General features: G+C 48.3%; 6 protein-coding genes across 6 annotated transcripts; 4 read left to right on the top strand and 2 right to left on the bottom strand.

The window, feature by feature from the left end:
• Positions 1-641: 641 nt before the first annotated feature.
• On the bottom strand, positions 642-2,426 carry N7466_008582 (tubulin alpha chain; the record flags this gene model as incomplete). The annotated part of the gene is made up of 6 exons (XM_057167971.1): positions 642-867; positions 933-1,887; positions 2,006-2,081; positions 2,189-2,215; positions 2,277-2,317; positions 2,402-2,426. The coding sequence occupies 6 exons, from the start codon at positions 2,424-2,426 to the stop codon at positions 642-644; spliced, it is 1,350 nt and encodes a 449-aa protein (XP_057018602.1).
• A 763-nt stretch (positions 2,427-3,189) lies between these two features.
• Positions 3,190-3,870, top strand: N7466_008581 (GNAT family N-acetyltransferase; the record flags this gene model as incomplete). Its single annotated transcript, XM_057167970.1, has 1 exon — positions 3,190-3,870. The coding sequence occupies one exon, from the start codon at positions 3,190-3,192 to the stop codon at positions 3,868-3,870; it is 681 nt and encodes a 226-aa protein (XP_057018601.1).
• A 660-nt stretch (positions 3,871-4,530) lies between these two features.
• N7466_008580 (uncharacterized protein) lies at positions 4,531-5,495 on the top strand (the record flags this gene model as incomplete). Its single annotated transcript, XM_057167969.1, has 2 exons — positions 4,531-4,830; positions 5,019-5,495. 2 exons carry the CDS (start codon positions 4,531-4,533, stop codon positions 5,493-5,495), a joined length of 777 nt encoding a protein of 258 aa, XP_057018600.1.
• A 592-nt stretch (positions 5,496-6,087) lies between these two features.
• On the bottom strand, positions 6,088-9,009 carry erdS (aspartyl-tRNA synthetase, cytoplasmic; the record flags this gene model as incomplete). Its single annotated transcript, XM_057167968.1, has 1 exon — positions 6,088-9,009. The coding sequence occupies one exon, from the start codon at positions 9,007-9,009 to the stop codon at positions 6,088-6,090; it is 2,922 nt and encodes a 973-aa protein (XP_057018599.1).
• Positions 9,010-9,927: 918 nt separating this feature from the next.
• On the top strand, positions 9,928-10,941 carry N7466_008578 (alpha/beta hydrolase; the record flags this gene model as incomplete). Its single annotated transcript, XM_057167967.1, has 1 exon — positions 9,928-10,941. The coding sequence occupies one exon, from the start codon at positions 9,928-9,930 to the stop codon at positions 10,939-10,941; it is 1,014 nt and encodes a 337-aa protein (XP_057018598.1).
• Positions 10,942-13,409: 2,468 nt separating this feature from the next.
• Positions 13,410-18,313, top strand: N7466_008577 (Mg2+ transporter protein CorA-like/Zinc transport protein ZntB; the record flags this gene model as incomplete). Its single annotated transcript, XM_057167966.1, has 11 exons — positions 13,410-13,582; positions 13,652-13,691; positions 13,748-14,141; positions 14,193-14,362; positions 14,441-15,089; positions 15,220-15,464; positions 15,562-16,348; positions 16,422-16,747; positions 16,807-17,424; positions 17,495-17,950; positions 18,005-18,313. 11 exons carry the CDS (start codon positions 13,410-13,412, stop codon positions 18,311-18,313), a joined length of 4,167 nt encoding a protein of 1,388 aa, XP_057018597.1.
• Between the last annotated feature and the right edge of the window lie 67 nt (positions 18,314-18,380).

Raw genomic sequence — 18,380 nt, 5'->3', positions numbered from 1 at the left:
GGTCAGTTGGCTTAGCGCCCATTCCATGCGCTCAGGGTCCCATTCACGTAGGTACTACTAATCTCCTATTCCATATCAGATGAAAGACGTGAAAGACGTGAAAGGGACATACTATTGTCACTAAGTCAGTCTAGTAAACAATTCTTAATTGCGATACACTTCTCGGGCGCTGAGCAATCAATCTCTTACTAAAAGCAAGTTGTTCTCATCATCTACAATGTCCTGCCCCCCGCCCCCCACTGGTAGGTACCTACTAGTAGTACTACTATACGCTACTACTAGTATGTAGGCAACCCGGCAATGAACACAACCAGGTCATAGTGGAACGAGCAAGGTTGTAGAATTAAGGAAAGAGGGCAGGTTTTTTTTGGTGCTTTTTTGTAATTACAATTTGTGTAGAATCCCAGAATAGGGTTAAAACGAGCGGAAAACACGCTGCTTCGGGGATATTAAAGGTATATCGAACAACAAAGCCAGAAAACACATTCATCGGACTGTAAAAACCTATGTTCCCTGTGTATTTGCAAAGAAAGCCCGGTAGATTCAGGAAAGCCGATCTGCCGAGGTAAAAGCTGATATGCCAAAACGATACGCATGGCCCCAGTCCAATGCCTCCGATACGGTCACATAGCATCCATAATCTAGTACTCGGGCTCGAGCTCCTCCTCCTCGAGGGAGTCGCTGGCAACCTCCTCGTAATCACGCTCGAGAGCAGCCAAGTCCTCACGAGCCTCGGAGAACTCACCCTCCTCCATACCCTCACCAACGTACCAGTGAACGAAGGCACGCTTGGAGTACATGAGATCGAACTTGTGGTCAAGAGCGGACCAAGCCTCAGCGATAGCAGTGGTGTTGGACAGCATGCAGCTATAGTAAATAAACATGTTAGCGGAAAGTTCTCTTCTCATAAATATCAAGTAATGTGGACTTACACAGCACGGCTGAGGTTGGCGAGGTCACCGTTGGGGACCTGCTGAGGAGGCTGGTAGCAGATACCGAGCTTGAAGCCAGTAGGGCACCAGTCGACGAACTGAATGGTGCGCTTGGTCTTGAGGTTGGCAACGGCACCGTGAGCGTCCTTGGGGACAACATCACCACGGTACAGCAAGCAAGTAGCCATGTACTTTCCGTTGCGGGGGTCACACTTGACCATCTGGTTGTTGGGCTCGAAGCAGTTGGAGGTGATCTCGGTGACGGAGTGAGCCTCGTGGGAAGCCTTGGCGGCAGAGATAACGGGCGAGTAAGCGACCAGAGGGAAGTGAATACGGGGGTAGGGGACCAAGTTGGTCTGGAACTCGTTCAGGTCGACGTTGAGGGAACCGTCGAAACGGAGCGAGGCGGTGATAGAGGAGACAACCTGAGCGATCAGACGGTTCAGGTTCTCGTAGCTGGGGCGCTCAATGCCGAGGTTACGGCGGCAGATATCGTAGATGGCCTCGTTGTCAACCATGAAGGAGCAGTCGGAGTGCTCCAGGGTGGTGTGAGTGGTGAGGATGGAGTTGTAGGGCTCAACAACGGAGGTGGCGTTCTGGGGAGCAGGGTAGACACAGAACTCAAGCTTGGACTTCTTGCCGTAGTCGACGGACAGGCGCTCCATCAAGAGAGCACCGAATCCGGAACCGGTACCACCACCGAAGGAGTGGAAGACAAGGAAACCTTGGAGACCAGCGCAAGAATCGGCGACACGGCGAACCTTGTCCAGAACCTGATCAATCATCTCCTTACCAACGGTGTAGTGACCACGGGCGTAGTTGTTAGAGGCATCCTCCTTTCCGGTAATCATCTGCTCGGGGTGGAAGAGCGAACGGTAGGTACCGGTGCGGACCTCATCGACGACATTGGGCTCAAGATCGGCGTAGATGGTACGGGGAACGTAACGACCCTGGCCTATTTGGTAAAAGCAGATATGAAAAGTTAGGATAACATGAACAAGAGATTTAAAGCGGGGATTCGGGCGCCATGGCTGGCCCCTCTCTTAAAGGTAAAAAAAAATCGGTATACGCACCAGTCTCGGAGAAGAAAGTACTGAATCCGTGATCGGGATCGGCCTTCTTGCGCTCATCGGTGAGGTATCCATCGGGCTATCAACATTGTTAGTCCCGGGTACTTGCTTTCCCCTCCCAGGAAAAGGGGGCGTGCCACTCAATTCGAGATTGGGCGCCACGATCCGTTTAGAATTCCAACATACCTGGATACCGTGCTCCAGGCAGTACAGCTGTACAGATTCCAAGTCAGTCTACCACGAATTTGGCCCACAATGGATGTTATATCTTTACCTCCCAGCAGGAGTTGGCGATCTGGCAACCGGCCTGACCGACTATAGGACATCAACAAGTCAGCGCGTCAATTTCATCACAAAAGTCGATTTGCTGTAAAACAGCTCACGGAATCAGACACGTACCGTTCAAACTAATAATCTCTCTCATTGTGTTGGTGGTATTTCCAGGATGTCAAAAAATTAAGGAGGGGGAGAAGTTGACCCAACAACAAACACGGGTCTGGCGACTCAGGGGTTAGTAAAAAAGTATAAATTGGGCGAATTATCCAAGGAAGGGGGAGGGGGAGGGGTGAACGGATTCGCAAGAGGTAAGACTCACCAGAATGGGAGGAATGGAGATCAAGTCGAGGAGAAGGAAGAACAGAAATGTTGTGGAGTGAGGGCGTCTGTGCTGTTAACAGGGGGGAGTTCGTTGTTGATCCGGTCGTTGGGTCGCGTCAAGCCTGCTGATTGGTCGTTTCCCGCCCGCTCCCTGCGAGGTTCACCGCCTGTTCTGGATCACGTGTTTCGATCTACATGTTTTTTATTATGTCATCAACACTCCAGCTGTCTTGTCTAGTCTAGTACATACTAAATAGTAACTATAGTGTCGGGCAGTACATATCGTAATATCACTGTCCATAGTATGTGGTGAATCCGATCTTTTCCTCACGCAACTTCAAATATCGAACTGTAGCAAGTAAGGGGTTTGGGGTTATCTCACATGTTGTGGCAGCAAAAGTACAGGGTTACTTACCGCCTCCTCTTCTTAGCGCAAGACCCCCTTTTCCTCGGCTTTTGATTTGGAGAAGATATGAGATGTCGGCAGTATAATCCTGGGCGGTGTAATCATGTTATCTACTGCGCCGCGATCATTAGCGTTTGGTGTCCCCTCTACCGTCTGTGACACTCCCACCCTCGGTTATCTCAACATGGAGGTCACGCTTCAAGACCTACTTCCGCCATACTCGAAACAACAACCAATTCAAACCCCTCGGCTAACTCTCCGACCATTCCAATGGAACGACCTCCAATCCTTATACAAGCTTCGGACAAGTCCAGAGGTCATGCAATGGACCAGTCAAGCACAAATTGACAAATCTCCACAGCAAACTCGTGAGTGGATGCAGAATTTCATAGACGAGACTGATATCCCACGACGCAACTACAACTTTGTTGTTTGTCTCCGAGCTGATAATGGCGACAATCACCCGGATGAACATTCACCTGACTCATCCCCGCAAGACAACAGTCTGCTTATCGGTGTTTGTGGGCTGACTGGCCTGGATTCCCTGCCCATATCTCCGCTCCCTCCCTTTGGGTACATGTTCTTTCCGGAGACCTGGGGCAAAGGATATGCTACTGAGGCTGCTCTCGGTTTTCAGCGAGCATGGATGTCACTAATTTCTTTGGGTCTTCAAATTCACTCCATTCCATCTGACTTGAAGCATGATTTATTCGATATCCGGGCCGTGACTCTTGAGAGCAATCTGCCGAGTGCAAAAGTTCTCCGAAAGTGTGGTTGGAGGATATATGAGACTGTCGACGAGGGAGACAAGAAGCTTTTAAGGTGGATACTGGACGGCCGTTCCAACTTTGACCCTTCGTCCTAGGCACTACCTCAGTATAAGTTACAGACGCCGGATCCTTCTGTATCCATTTCGATGGGTGAACTACTCCAGGCTGCGTACAAAGTGTTCAGTATACATAGAATTTCACTGTCCATAGATAAACAACTTCGGTTTCTTCAAACATTGAAGGCTCCGACCTCAATGGAAGGTTCCTTTTAAGATTTCGACATTTCAATGTTCAATATTGGATCTATGTAAACTTTGGACATGTACATATGTACCTACTATAGTAGGTACCAGTTGACACATGTGTCCAGCTGAGCCAGGTGTGTCGGGACCTCCCAGGCCTGCACACATGTGCATGCATTTGCCCACCGCCAGAATTGAATTGTTTATTCCAGATATGGACCAATCACCGCTCGCAGGGCCTTGTACATCTCTCACCGCCTAAACATTTACGCCACTCGACCCAATAAACGCGAACCAACTACATCCCGTCCAGAATATATAACTTCAGTTTCTACAATCCAACTTGGAATGAACCAGCGCAATGAATGACGTGTGAAAACCTGTGCACAACATCGCAACCTTGAAACCGTGGAAGCCGAACGGTAAACTTCGATTTACATCTAGGCAAAGTCAAAATTTGAAGGCAGCACCATCCAGACATTCAAATTATTCCACAACTTATCCGTGGCCATGATGTACCACTCCATCGCCACCATCGTGGGATTAATATTCCTCTCCCTCACAAACCTTGTCCACGCAAACGTGGAGAAAACCATTTTCCTTGCCCCACCAGCAGCCACGCTGCCATCAGAAGAGCCAGATCTAGATGATCTCGGTCTAGAAAGGCTCTCGCCAGAGAACCATGCTGTGCGAACACAGCTCAATGCTTCATTCCCTAGTACCGAGGCACCAGAAGGTACGGAGTCATGGTTCTTCCTTGAGAACCTGAAGCCCGGGCAGCGGTATGAGGTGCGGGTTTGTTGGTTAGCCACGGTAAGAACCACCCCGATCCGACCCATGAAGGCAATCAATTTATTCCATGATTTGCTTCATACGGAAATTATGGATTCAAAGAGTCAAATACATATGCTAGAGCCAAAAGATCTCAGAGCATTGATTCCAAGAAGCAAAAAAATTTACCATTAGAACCTTGGAGAACACCTGAGACTAATTCCACATAGCAACCGACATCATTCACACTCACAACACACCAGCTCTCAGCAACAATCGAGGATGAGACCCTCTTATCCTCCCTCAGCATCTTCTCCGCAGCTCGCCTCGCAAGTCTGGACACTCAGCTTCAAGAAAACACCATCTTGCGACGTGCATCGGGCCACACGGGAGGAGGGGTGATCTCGCCGGACGCAGCATTAACGACAGACTCGGTGCTTTTTCTGAGAGTCCAGGCCGCGGCAGATTATTTCACTCATGACGATTCTTTGATGAAGAACGTGCCGCCCGTATCTGTGGATCTGATTCTGGATCCATTTTTGTGGAATGTGTTCCCCAGATCGCTTGTTCCCACTGCGGTGTGGATTGTCATTGTTGCAATCGTCGCAGGCTTTGTGGCGAAATGGGTTGGTGGGGAGATTGGAAGGGTCATTGAAGAGGCGAAGAAGGAGAGGGACGAGGGTGAGGAGGATAAGAAGGAGCAGTAAGAGGATTCTTATATTCTGGTATCATAGAATTATTCAATGTTACGTAGGGGAGGGATTGGCCTATAAATACCTATTTCCCTATGGATGGAGACTTGTAGTATACCTAGTTGAAAATTGATGTACTATATGCAGAGAAATTCCAAGGTTGCAGTCGAACGACCCCTACTAGGTAGCATGCGATGGCATGTACTAAAATTTAAACCTTTAGAAGGCTGCAATTGGGAGTGAAGAGTGCAATATGTATTGCAGTTCAATTAACACCAGGTAAGTAGCCAGGGGATACAGGAGGTGGGTAAATACAGGATAGGGGATATTCTTGAAAAACAAAGCATTGTGCAACAAGTGTAACAGTGTACGCCAATAACAGAAAACAAAGTGAGCACGAAAATACCAGATCGACGGATCGAGAATGTTGTGCAAATATGCGCTTTAATCTATGCGATTTTGAAGTCTTTGTTTAGAATTCAATGCATGGACCTTGCCCATAGATCCTCAAATCTAGCCAAATTTATTTCCAGTCGTAAAAAAGAAACCATTAGATCGTAGTACTTGTCGTAGATAACATGCAAGCTGACAACTCCTTTAGATAAGATTAATCTTCGAAGAAGTTTAGGATAGCACGGATACCCTTGGAGCCAAGACCATGCGATGGGTAAGAGATGTAAAGGGGATCCTCCGTGGCACCAAGCTTGGCACGGAACTCACTCTTGCGCACAAGGTGGAACTGTTTAGCAAGAGCCTCGTAAGTGTGCTCTAGCATCTTGATCTTGGTGCCATGCAGGTTATGTCCAGGAGTGAGACGGGCGGTAGCACCGGCGCCAAAGGTGAGACCCTTAACACCAGCCTTGCCAGCGGTCTGGATGGCATGGGTCACAATGTACTCGATGACACCGTTGGGCGCACCGGGGAAGTCCAAGCTGTACTTGACTTGCATGCCGTGGGCCGGAGAGATCATGACCAACGCAACGAAAGCACAGATGGTGCCATTCTTGTCTGTGGCGTAGAAGTACCAGCGGTGATCTGAGTCACACCATGGCCGGATCTCCGACAAATGGACTTGTGTGCCCTTACGGTTTGCTAGCCACTCCCGAACGCGACCGTCAATCTTATTGCGCACCTCCTCGTCGGGTAGCTCGCCCTGGTTGAAGCCAACAATCTTGATGCCCTCAGTCTCAGCACGACGCAGCTTGCGGGCAATCTCTCCATCAGAGGCGGCCTGGTTGCGCGAGGGGTCAACACGCTCTTCGGCAATACAAGACAGACTGCGCCAACCCAATCGCTCGCCGAGGATGGTCTCAACTTCTGGAGAGCAAAGGATCCAGACAGGCTTGTACTTAGTGTCGCGACGAAGCCACTGGAGGAATTGTGTGATGGTACGAGAGTACTGACTGGGATCACATGCCGGGTTACCGGGGACGATAACGAAGTTGCTGGTGCTGGGAACATAGGCCACGGCCGCACCAGTGCCCATGTCACGCCAGATCTTGTATCGATCATCAAACCAAGATGTAGAGGTTGCGTCGCCGTAGTTGGCAACGATCTTCTCCAAGGACGGCAGCTCCTCAGGGCCGGAAGCAACCCGTCGGTGGTGCTCTCGCAGCCACACCGGATCAATTGTCGATGCTTCGGGATGGCGCAGCGTCTGGACTGCAGGCTTGGCTGGCAGACTCTTGGGGTCGCGATGGAACATCGAGGTAAGTCGAATGTTGCCTACCTGAAGGATGAGCATCAGCAAACGCTCCAGGCCAACACCCGCACCAGCGTGGGGTGGTGCACCCCAGCGGAATGCTTCCAGGTACTCTTCCATGTCGTCCGGGTTGATTCCCACAGCGCGCATGTTGTTCTCCAGCATGTGTGGGTCGTGGATACGCTGACCACCAGAGACAATTTCCTGTCCACGGACGAACATGTCGAAGGAGTTCGTGTATTTATCGTCTTCTGGATCAGGCATGGTGTAGAACGGGCGAGCACCACGAGGGAACTTGTCAAGAATATAGTAATCGGTGTCGTATTTCTCCTTAATCAACTGACCCAGATGAATCTCGTCACGGGTCGCCAGGTCCTCGTCCAGGGGTAACTCCTTTCCGTTCTCATCACGCCATCCGGAATCATTGAGCATCTTGATGCCATCGGCGAAACGAATGACCGGAGTAGTCTCCAACCACTTGACATCCTCTGAGGGGAACTGATGCTTGACAAGGTCGATTTCTCGTCGATATTTCGTGTAGACACCCTTCAGGATGTTCTTAATAGTTGCGTCAATGGTTTCGAGCATCTCATGGTAGTGCTCTTCAATGGCCATTTCAATATCAAGACCGGTGTATTCAGTCAAGTGGCGATGGGTGTTGGAGTTCTCCGCGCGGAAGACAGCACCGATCTCATAGACACGACCAAAATCAGCGGCGATGGCCATCTGTTTAGCCAGTTGAGGTGACTGGGCCAGGAATGCGGGGCGGTTGAAGTAGTTGACCTGGAAAACACTGGCACCGGATTCAGTGGCAGCGCCCTGAAGCTTGGGGGTATGGATCTCAATGAACCCTTGGTCATCCAGGGCACTACGGAAGAGATTGCAGGTGGCTGACTGGAGGCGGAAGATTCCCTGAGAGGTTGCAGTGCGCAGATCAAGGAGGCGATTGCTCAGCCGAGTCCGATCAGGGATATGACTGCGACGGCCCTCTATCTTATCCTCCTCATTGGTCCGGATTTCGGCTTCGTAAACACTGAAGGGCACCGGCTCCTCACGCTTAACAAGCAGATGCACCGAGTCAATTGCCAGCTCGACATCATGGATACTGCAGCCGAGAACGGGCACCTCGGGTTTCTGAAGCTTGCCGCGAACTCGAACAAACGAGCCCACTCGCAAGTGTTCCGCCCATTGAACCATGGCCACCGAGGAGATCCCGGCACGTTCGTGCAGAACCCCTTGGAAGGTGCTCAGCTGCTGGCGGAATACCAAAAAGACCAGCTTGGCACTCATACGGCGCACCACATGCAGCCGAGCTGTGAAGTATATGTCCTGACCGACCATATCCGCGGTAATATCATCCAATGGGATGCGTACCTCCCGCAGTCGAGTCTGCGACTGCATCAAGGGAAGCTCGCCATACCGAGCTTTCATCTCTGGAGTTTCTTCCGCCATAGCCTTTGCAATCTCTTCTTCTTTGCGGTGGTGATCGGCATCTGTGAAAGCCTCCTCGCTGAGGCGACTGCGTTCGGTACGTCGTTGCTCGCGGACCAATCGTTTTTGTTGATTCTTGCTCAAACCCGAAGAGGAGTCATCAGAAACGTCCTCGGAGGACGAGACATAGTCGCGTTCTCGGAAGAAGTTGCCCAGGATGCTGCGGCGAGGGGAGGCGGTGGGTGAACCTTCATCTCGGGAAAGGGATATTCTAGGCTTATGGGGGAGACTTGGAAGACTAGTACGGATTTTGGTGCCAGAAGAGTCATCTTCATCTCCCTTGTCTCCTCCCACGCTTCCTCGAATGGCCTTGGAAAGGGCTCGTTTGATCGACATGGAAGGCGGTGCAGGTAATGCAAGCAAAAAGTGATAAAAGAGTTGAGGGAAAAAGAAGATTTGGAGGGGGGGAGGTCCGAAGTATATGAATGGCCCGAATTCCAGATGTGGGGGGGAGTCAGCGGGAATCGGGATAAGGAGGGGACTCTTAGGAGGGGAAACTGCAGGGCGATCCCTTTGTGGTGCAATCAGTGACGATAGAGTCGAGACTCGGAAGTAAACCAATCAATTGAAGCTTATGCCACCGAAGAATGCCGCGTGGATCCGAAATAAGGTACAAAATACCTCTTGGAATGGAAACAAGGTCCTCTTGGATTTGTTATTTTGTTTCTTTCCAAAGAGAAATATAAAGGCGAAGAACGTCTCAAGGGTTTCATAATATGACATCATCACTAAGAAGCCGGATTTCCGGGCTCAATGTTGGAAGTTGACAATCGGCCCTGATGAATTTGTCAATAGAATCAAGGCATTCTAGCTATTATGATGACTATGATGATGCCCTGGGACTGCAGCTTATCTGTTGTTTTTAATGTTTATTTTCCGATTGTTTTCTTCTTATTATAAGGTTGTTACGTTGTATACAAAGTACCGTACGTTATCCGCTTCTCCGTTATCTACGACATTCGCCACCTTGGAAGTCTCGGCAACTGGCAACTTCTACTATTTCCTCTCCTCGCGATTCTCGTATCAACCCGGACTTACCCTCTCTCTCATTTTTTTTATAAACAAAAAAGCTTAAGATTAGACTCCACGTCCATCCTACCTAAAGCCCGACTGGAAATTGGGCCATGTGCCTCCCGACCGAGACCATTTAACCGATATCCTTGACCCCCTTATATCATATGATCATTGAAGTTCGGAGAATTGCCCGATAAACGTCGAATTGTCCATACCTCAAGCTTACTTTCACCTCCCACCATGGCTCAGTCTCGCAGGTGGCTATGTGTCCAGGCTGTCTTTTGGAGGTTTCTGATGCGCATTGGAATGTTCCTCCATGATATCGCTCCGCCGCGCGTTTCCAAACCTCGCTTTACTCGTACCGTCGAATCCAATTCCCACTGCCAGTCCGTCGTCATCCATTTCTACTGCCCACCAGACTACGAAGAAAAACGCCGACAAGGTCACCGGTTTCCCGTTACCGTTAATTTCCATGGCGGAGGCTTCACTCTCGGATGTGCTACCGATGACTCCCGCTGGTGCGACGCCGTGGTGCAAGAGGTTGGGGCGGTCGTCGCCAGTGTGAGTTACAGGCGAGCGCCAGAACATCCATTCCCAGCTGCAGTTGACGACGGAGTCGAAGCATTGCTCTATCTCGCCACCCATGCGACGGATCTGGGTCTAGACGTGAGTCGCGTAGCTCTGAGCGGGTTCTCGGCAGGCGGCAATCTGGCCGTTACAGTGCCGCTGCGACTTCGAGAGCGACTCTCCACCGAGATCAAAGAACACTTTGGCCGGGCGGAATCCACACAACGGTTGGTTGACCAGGTCAATGAGCTCAATATCGTGGCCCTTTTCAGTTGGTACCCCATTTTGGATTACATGGAGTCCCGGGATCATCGCCGTATGATGAGTCTTATGCCGGACAAGACTCTGCCAGCATTTTTCACCAATCTGTTTGATGCGGCGTATATCCCCGACCTGGATGATCGGGCCTCCCCCTATGCATCACCCGTACGCGCCTCCGATAGTATGTTGTCGGAAGGTATCCCACATGACGTCTTCTTGTTCATTTGTGAATGGGACATGCTCATGAAGGAGGGTCAGACTTTTGTCCGTCGTCTCGAGGGGCTTGGGAAGCGAGTTCGCGCTATGATGATTGAGAAGGCCCAACATGGCTGGGACAAGTCGCCTAACCCATTCCGTGATCAGGCCGGCGTAGACGTTCTGTACCGTGACGCATGCGCCTCCATGAAATCAATTTTCGATCGTTGATTGCCTCGTTTTCTTCGTTTCTTCGCTCTTCTTTTATCTTGTCTAAATAGATTGCATGTGTTTGTGTTGAGGGTGTTTGGTTAGCGTTTCATCAGCATCCACGGCGTCTTGTGCTTGGCGCACAATTTTTATCCATATTGCACCTTCGTTTGCTTCAACCAAATCAATTTTTTTTTTTTAAAAAAAAGGGAAGATCTTCTATTCTCTAAATAAGCCGAAAGCCTCTTACTTGTATCGTCGAGCTGAAAAAAGTCAAATATGTAGCACATGACTGCAGGTCGTACACGAGCTCATAATGCTCATAACTCGCAGTACATGATGTTTAAGCATAAGTCTCGTTCAGGAATCCGAAAATTGAAGAGATAATTAGCCTAGAATGGATCTTATTGGCTGGCCCGACAGCCCAGGAATAATAGACTTCATCTTGGCCGATCGACAGATTTGCACCCGACAAACCTGTATCCACATTTGTATTGACGTCGTTTTGAAAGCCTTGGATGTACACCTTGGAATTCGTGAACCCACTACATAGCGTGATGTCATGTAGCTTGAGACTTGAGAAAGCTACGCATGCCTTCGTCTCCATTGAGTCGGCTACTCCGCGCTCCATAGACCGTTTGTGATTGATATATGAATCGAATGATATAATTGGAATCTGCCAAGAACTTTAAATCAAGGCACGCAGTTCCAACATTTGAAGCTTGGAGCTCCGCGCTAGGAAGTTCGTCAACATTGCGTTTTTAGGGGAACATTGAAATCTCTGGACCTTGAATAATGCGCTTTTTTTTTCTTGATCACATGGTTCGCTCTTGCATTATTCTTGCATTTCCTATAGGCTCGCCGCTCTAGGTTGGGCTGTCATGATTGGGCCGCTGCCAAGCTGCCAATAAATAACGCGATAGTGTATACAATTGTGGAGCAGAACTTGAAAGATCGGAATTTTTGAAACTTTGGGAGGTTCATCAGTATTACAAAGAGAAAAGAGGGATTCTTATAGTAAAAATTATGGATACCACTGCAAATCCAATCGAACATTTGAACATTTGAACCTGCAAATTTTCAAAAGAATCTCTCAACATTTGAAGCTCATACTGAGTAATCCGTGGTGCTTTCTCAGGTCACATGCGACCTTGAACAGACCAACCATTTGAAGCATTCGAATAGCATACCCACATCCTGCTAGTCCATCGCATATACAAAACCCCCTATGCAAAAAAAAAAAGAAAGAAAGAAAGAAAGAAAAGAAGACTAAATATCAAAAGCAAAATGATATCTGCTTATAGGAAGGAACAATGAGCTCGAAAAGACATTTTGCCAGATGGTCTGCCGAGACAGGGCCGTTGAACGCCCGGGTGATAGTAAGCAGGTGCCAACGCATTTCCGACGGGCTGCTCCTAGCCCATCGCATCAGACCTTTGCAGCTCAGCCAATGTGATGGGGCCAGCGTTCATGCATATATGCGCTCGGAGCCATTATAGCGGATTGCCGCGAAGCCGCAACCCATTCCTTTTCTCATGTGGGGTATTTTCACTCCAAAAGAACGTGGTCAAGTCAATGTTCAAGGCAAAAAATTATCTTGCCATCAGGCTAGCCATTAGACTTGAGACTAAGAGTGCCCGTTTTGTCGTTTATCCTACGCTATCATGATTTTTTCCGATTCAAGTGACTCCGAGACTTCATCAACAAGTCATGTCTCACCGGAGTCACTACCAGCTTCATCGCAGCGCAGCCCATCTGTATCTTCACAGCGCAGCTACGTTAGATCTCGCCCAAGCGCGGCTCCCTTTGACGATGATCAATCTTTCCATCCATCGTCGAGCCTCCCATTCGGGATTGGACCAAATGTTATAACATCAGGAAGTCGGAGAAATCGAGGAATCTATCAGGAAAAGCGAGGAGTTTATAGATCCTCTCGGGGCCCCAATCCTGCAACACTGAGCTTTTCAGCACTGAGCTCTCCAGCACTGAGCACTCGAAAAATCTACAAACCTCCATCACAACACACGAAAGCGGCACAGTCATCGCTTGACTTGGCGCCATATCCCCCATATCCCCCATATCCCCCATCTTATCCATATTCTCAGCCTGCTCCATACTACCCATATCGCTCTAATCCATATCCCGCCTATCCAACTTACCCTGCCTACCTGCCATATCAGTCTTATCGACCCCAACCATACTACACGCCTTACTTATACTCAGCACCATACGCCCTTCCCCCAGCCGTTCCCACACCAAGTCCATATAATCTACAGCATCGCGCGAACGGTTCTCCTCGCCTGCCCGAGGCAGAAGTTTCTCCGCCCGCAACTTCGTCACCTCCCAAAACCGCACGAACCTATGATGATCTTGACAAGAATCGCAATCCAGCGGATCGATTTGATGCTACAGAATCACAGATAAACTATGTCATAGAGTGTCCTTTGACTGGAAGTGCAGAGAGGGAGGACATTGGTCCACCCCCACGCATGGAGGTGTATACCCGACCGACATTCAATCATGGAGACAATGCAACCAAAACCGAAGTGTACGAAATAATTCAAACAGAGTTGTTCGCAAAATCAGATGACCGCAACCATGACATTGCCACTCTAAGGTTTGAGGACAAAGACGGGTTATCTCACCCTGAAACACGATGGATGTAAGCTGGAATTTATCTGAAACTACTGCCAAAAAAAGATTCAAACAGACTGACCAATCTTTCCTCAAGTCATTTCGAGAGTAATCCGATGAATTGGGAGGTCTTCCGAGTAAGTCTCCTCTATGTGATCCTCTCAACACTGGAAGCTTTGCTGATTAATATTAGAACGAGGCATTAAGGCTGAAGAACATATCCGAGGCGACAAAAGTACTGATATATTCATTGTTCAAACACCTCAGCCAAAAAGAGAAGAGCTTCATTCATGGAAAATACTTCGATTCGACGGCAATGAATCTTGTTCCGAAAAGCGATACCACGGTCGATGAATCTAGTGGTCAGAGTTCTGTCGCATTTTTCGCATTTCCTTATATGTCTCTTCAGCCTCTCAAGCCCCCAAGTGATCTTGTTGAAGCTTGTCACCCAGTGAGAAGTCTTCTTCAATTTCAATACTCATTTGAATCGACAACCAATCAGGATGAAAAACAGATTGTCCTTGAGACTGGAGAATCAACTGATGTATTGCATGTACCACAGGCATGGTTACTCCTGATAAATGATGGTAAGTTCTGTGTCAGAGCCTTGCAATCAATGATTTCTAATTTTCACTCAGATGTCATTCTCAGCATGAGCCCCACAAATTTGAAAGAGCTCCAAGGAGAGCATCTGACACTCAAGAAGGCCATTTCCTCGGAATCATATTCTGGGGATTCTCAAATCCGGGTGATCGATCTTGAAGGAGAGGAGTATTGCCTACCCAAAACACAATGTCAAACATGGTTTGTATGTGAACCATCCCTCACCCTTGATCTGATTCTGAAACTGCCTGGGGTCAAATATACTGATACCCTGTACCTCTAGGAGTTTATCAACATGTTTGCGGGAGTTCTAGGGTCAGAAAATCCCTTATCAAGATCTTTATACGATGACTCTTGGAAGGAGGGCTACGACTTGCAATCCAATCATGAGACTATCTCAGAGCGAAACTGGTCTGAATTTTTCAAAAAGAAAAAACGTCAAGATTTTGTCATTTACATCCGGCGCAAGCTCAGAGAGCATGATCTTGAACCCGAAGCTGAGGTTGTGCAACCGCCAGCATACTTCCCGCCGACGCAGCTCCATAGCCAAATACCTCTCGCACAAGGAAATATAGTACAAGGTGATGGAGTTGTACTCCCTGGAATGCCGTATGGATCACTGGAAAACCAGTTTGTTCACCAGCAGGGCCTCAGACCTTACCCCTTCAACCCACCAGCGCCCCACTTTCCCCAATCAATGCCCATGCCCCCATATCCCTTTTCCTATGAGATGTCTCCCTACACAAAGTCTCCTTATGAAAATGCGTACCCGTATCCCACAATTTATCATTCCAACACTACCGATATACTTCCTGCAAAGGCCGAAAATTCTTTGACAAGATTCACTCCAAATCAAAACAGGTATCCATACTGTCACTCTAATGGGCCCTCTTATCACCCCTCGGCTCTCGAAAACACAAAAGCCCTCATGGGTCAGTTTCCACACAGCGCTTTCTCACACTCGGGTGGTTAGTAACTTGCGATTCCATTGATCTGTATATTCTATCAAATCAAGCATATGGGCTGAAGGCTAAAAGATGACTTCATATTTATCAAATTTAGGCACATCAATATCAAAAGAGAGTGAACTCCTCCTTCTATCGTCCGAGGGAGCTCCAGGTGCCTTTCTCGTGAGACATCCGGCCGTTTTTAAAAGAGGAAGAACAGCAGAACGTGGAATAAAGCGCGAATATGATAAGCGACCAACCCACGAAAATGCCTGGAGAAAGCAGAAACAGCCGGTTCGATTGAAAGACCTAAATGGGTTTGAACTAGTTATCCCCTGGCGTATTGGAAGATACTGGGAAGTATGCTTATCCCTTATCCCCTTCATTCAATAATGCCTAGTACTGCCCCATCATACTTAGTAAGCCTGGTGCATGGAAATTTACTAAGAGTTCGTAGAAAATGTACTCGGTGATTGGCGCAAAGATGAATGGAACACCTCAAGATTGGTCTGCCTTCATTGCTGGGAGATACAGCCTGATCGGCCCGAACGGGCCAATCACTCCCTCTGAATGGGACGACAAAATTTTTCCTGGCTGCAAGGTTGAGCTAAAAAGCGAAGTCAAAATTGGCAATGCGCTTCGAGAGTCCCAGATGCTCAAGCTACCGGAAAGTTCTTGGATGAAGGACAGGTCCTCATCGCAGAGCGAAGGTTCCGCAAGAACCGTCGTTCCCAGATCCGCCAATTCGCATTCATCGAGCAGAGTGAAGAGCAAGTCAGTAGATCAATTGGAGAAAATAGCTCCTGAGGTCCATGTTGATCAGCAATCAATTCACTCGGTTGCTTCGAATAATCTCAGTCACGGCCAAAGCGTTCTGAGCTCGGTGCATCGGGTTACATCAGAGCAATCTTCGGACCCTAAAGCTAACCCAGGAAGTCGACTAGTACCCGAAGTGGACGAGACTGATGATTTGACAGAAGTGCTTGTATCAAATGTGGAAGCTCAGGCGGATGTAGAAAACAAAGACGAAGTCCCAAAGAAGCTCCGACGGGCTAATTCTGATATGCAGAGCTTCGTCGAGGATGGCAGTGATGACGAAGATTTCCCTTCGGTTGTCTCCAAGAGCTCACATCTATCGCTATCTCCCTCGGCAAGAGTTGATGTTGAGGTTCATGAAAGAGAGGCACACACTCCAGAGCTCGAGCTCAAGTCTTCGATTAGCACCGCCAGTCTTTCGAAAGAAGGTAAGGAACAGGGAACTCTATTGTTTTAGAAGATGGAGCCGCAAGATCCCAGACTGACTTCGGATCTGTTCAGAAATCGATCCCGTCCCATTACAGTCTACTCAAAACTTGTCCCCCAAGGCATTGGATTGCGATCCGGAGCAATTTTACCAGCCAGAATCAAAAGCAGGCTCCCTTGCATCAAAGATGTCTGAAATCCAGAAGATCCGAGTCGCAACAGATGTCAACGTTTGGGACTACCTGGTCTCTGACGATGACGAGAACTTACTAGTATCCCCCAGGGCTGAGGATACATCAGTTAACGCCTTGGACTATCTGATCGTTCCTCAAAGGGGAACAAGCGTCGATGGAGTAAATCCCTTTGTCTACCAGAACAGCAATGATACTTGGACAATTAAGGTAAGAAACGCGTTTAATTTCAAACAAGGTAATCGAAGCTTACTAAGGCCCATTGTCAGTCAACGTTGAGTCTGCCGGATTCATCAAAAGGGGAGACGACCTCTGATTCCGCCGACTCTCTATTGAATCCCCCACGATCTTCCTCACTTACAGAATTGTCATTTGGAGGGCATGTGTCCACATCGACCAAAGAACGATTACGCAGCAAGTCGTTGCTTGGCATTACTGAAGATCCACAGCCATGTCCTATATTTGCCTGGAAGGGAGAGACAGTCGACGAAAGAGTCATCGACGCATCAGATATACATGCTCGACCTCAGGTGCCTAATCATTACAAAGCCATTGATAGCACCATTCGTGAACTACTGAAAGATCGAGACACTGAGGCTTTATGGTCTGTTGTTGCACACGAAGAGGAACAAATCGCCGTGAAAAATGTTCCAGACTGCTCCAGGATGCAATTGACCGCACAGATGGAGCGCATTGACATCGAATTGATCCAACAGGAATCACAAGAACTCGCAAGGAAGCAAGCGATCTGGGCATTGAAGCAGAAATTAATTTCCAGTGCAGTTGGAATCTTGGATACATTTGTGCCTGTGTTTTATCAGGACATTCATCAATATTGGGTCATCAAGAAGTTCTACGGTGCTGTTATGAAGTTCGCAGATGGAAAAGTGAGACACCTTATGGACGAATTCCTAACCCATGGTCTTGAAATATCAAAAATGCTAACTAAAAGACAAGTTCTCCGAAGATTACCTTGAAAAGGTCGAGCAAGCCTTGTCATATTTCCACCAGAAGTTAGAAGAAATCCAGGCGGGCGTCTCACAGGAACCAGCTGGAAAGACTACTGAGCTTTTCATCCCGAAAGCATTGGTTGATGCTTTCAGCAGATTGATCTTTTATGTCTGTGCCTGTACTCAGCAAAGCGAAATTCGATATGAGCAGTGGAATTTTCTTGAAATGAGGGCCTCGAAAATCGCACAAGACCTTCGAATTGGTAGATACCAACTCATGACCATGCTGAGCACTGGGGACTACAGTGAAGCCAAGGTGTTCAGACGCGTTGATGCACAAGCCATGGTAACAATGGTGATCGAGCGCCTCGCGAGAGTACCAAGGAAAATGATACCAGTGAAAGCTAATCCAACTCACGGGTTTGACCTCCTGCATGTCTACCGAGGGCAAATCGAACGTCTGGTGAGATGATTCCGTGTCTTAACTAATGGGAACACGTGGCTTACATGTCATCAGGAGTTGCAAGCGCGAAACTCTCCCAATGTCGCAACATTTGACCACATCCAGCAGCTCAGAGAAGAGCTTGGTATTCTAAATGCCGTTTTTGATCAGCAATTGCAGTTCCTTGAGCAAATGGGCTCTGTGTGGGATTTTAATAAACGATCAAGGAGCGAAGTTAACCAGCAAAGAATTAGCCAGATCCGACGGCAGATCAGTCGAATGAAACACGATCTAGGCGGACTTGATCGACTGGCTGAGAAAGCATCCATACTGGTTAATATTTACATCCGTGGAAACTTTGATTTAGTTCCATTTACTAATTAGGAACAACAGCTCCGATCCATGATTGAAGTTCGAAAAGAATCCAACAGCAAAGCTATTACCATATTCA

Source organism: Penicillium verhagenii (assembly GCF_028828195.1).
Source record: "Penicillium verhagenii strain IBT 33310 chromosome Unknown utg000008l_segment0_segment0, whole genome shotgun sequence".
In the NCBI taxonomy this organism is placed as follows: domain Eukaryota; kingdom Fungi; phylum Ascomycota; class Eurotiomycetes; order Eurotiales; family Aspergillaceae; genus Penicillium; species Penicillium verhagenii.
This window is presented reverse-complemented; position numbering and strand designations above follow the sequence as displayed.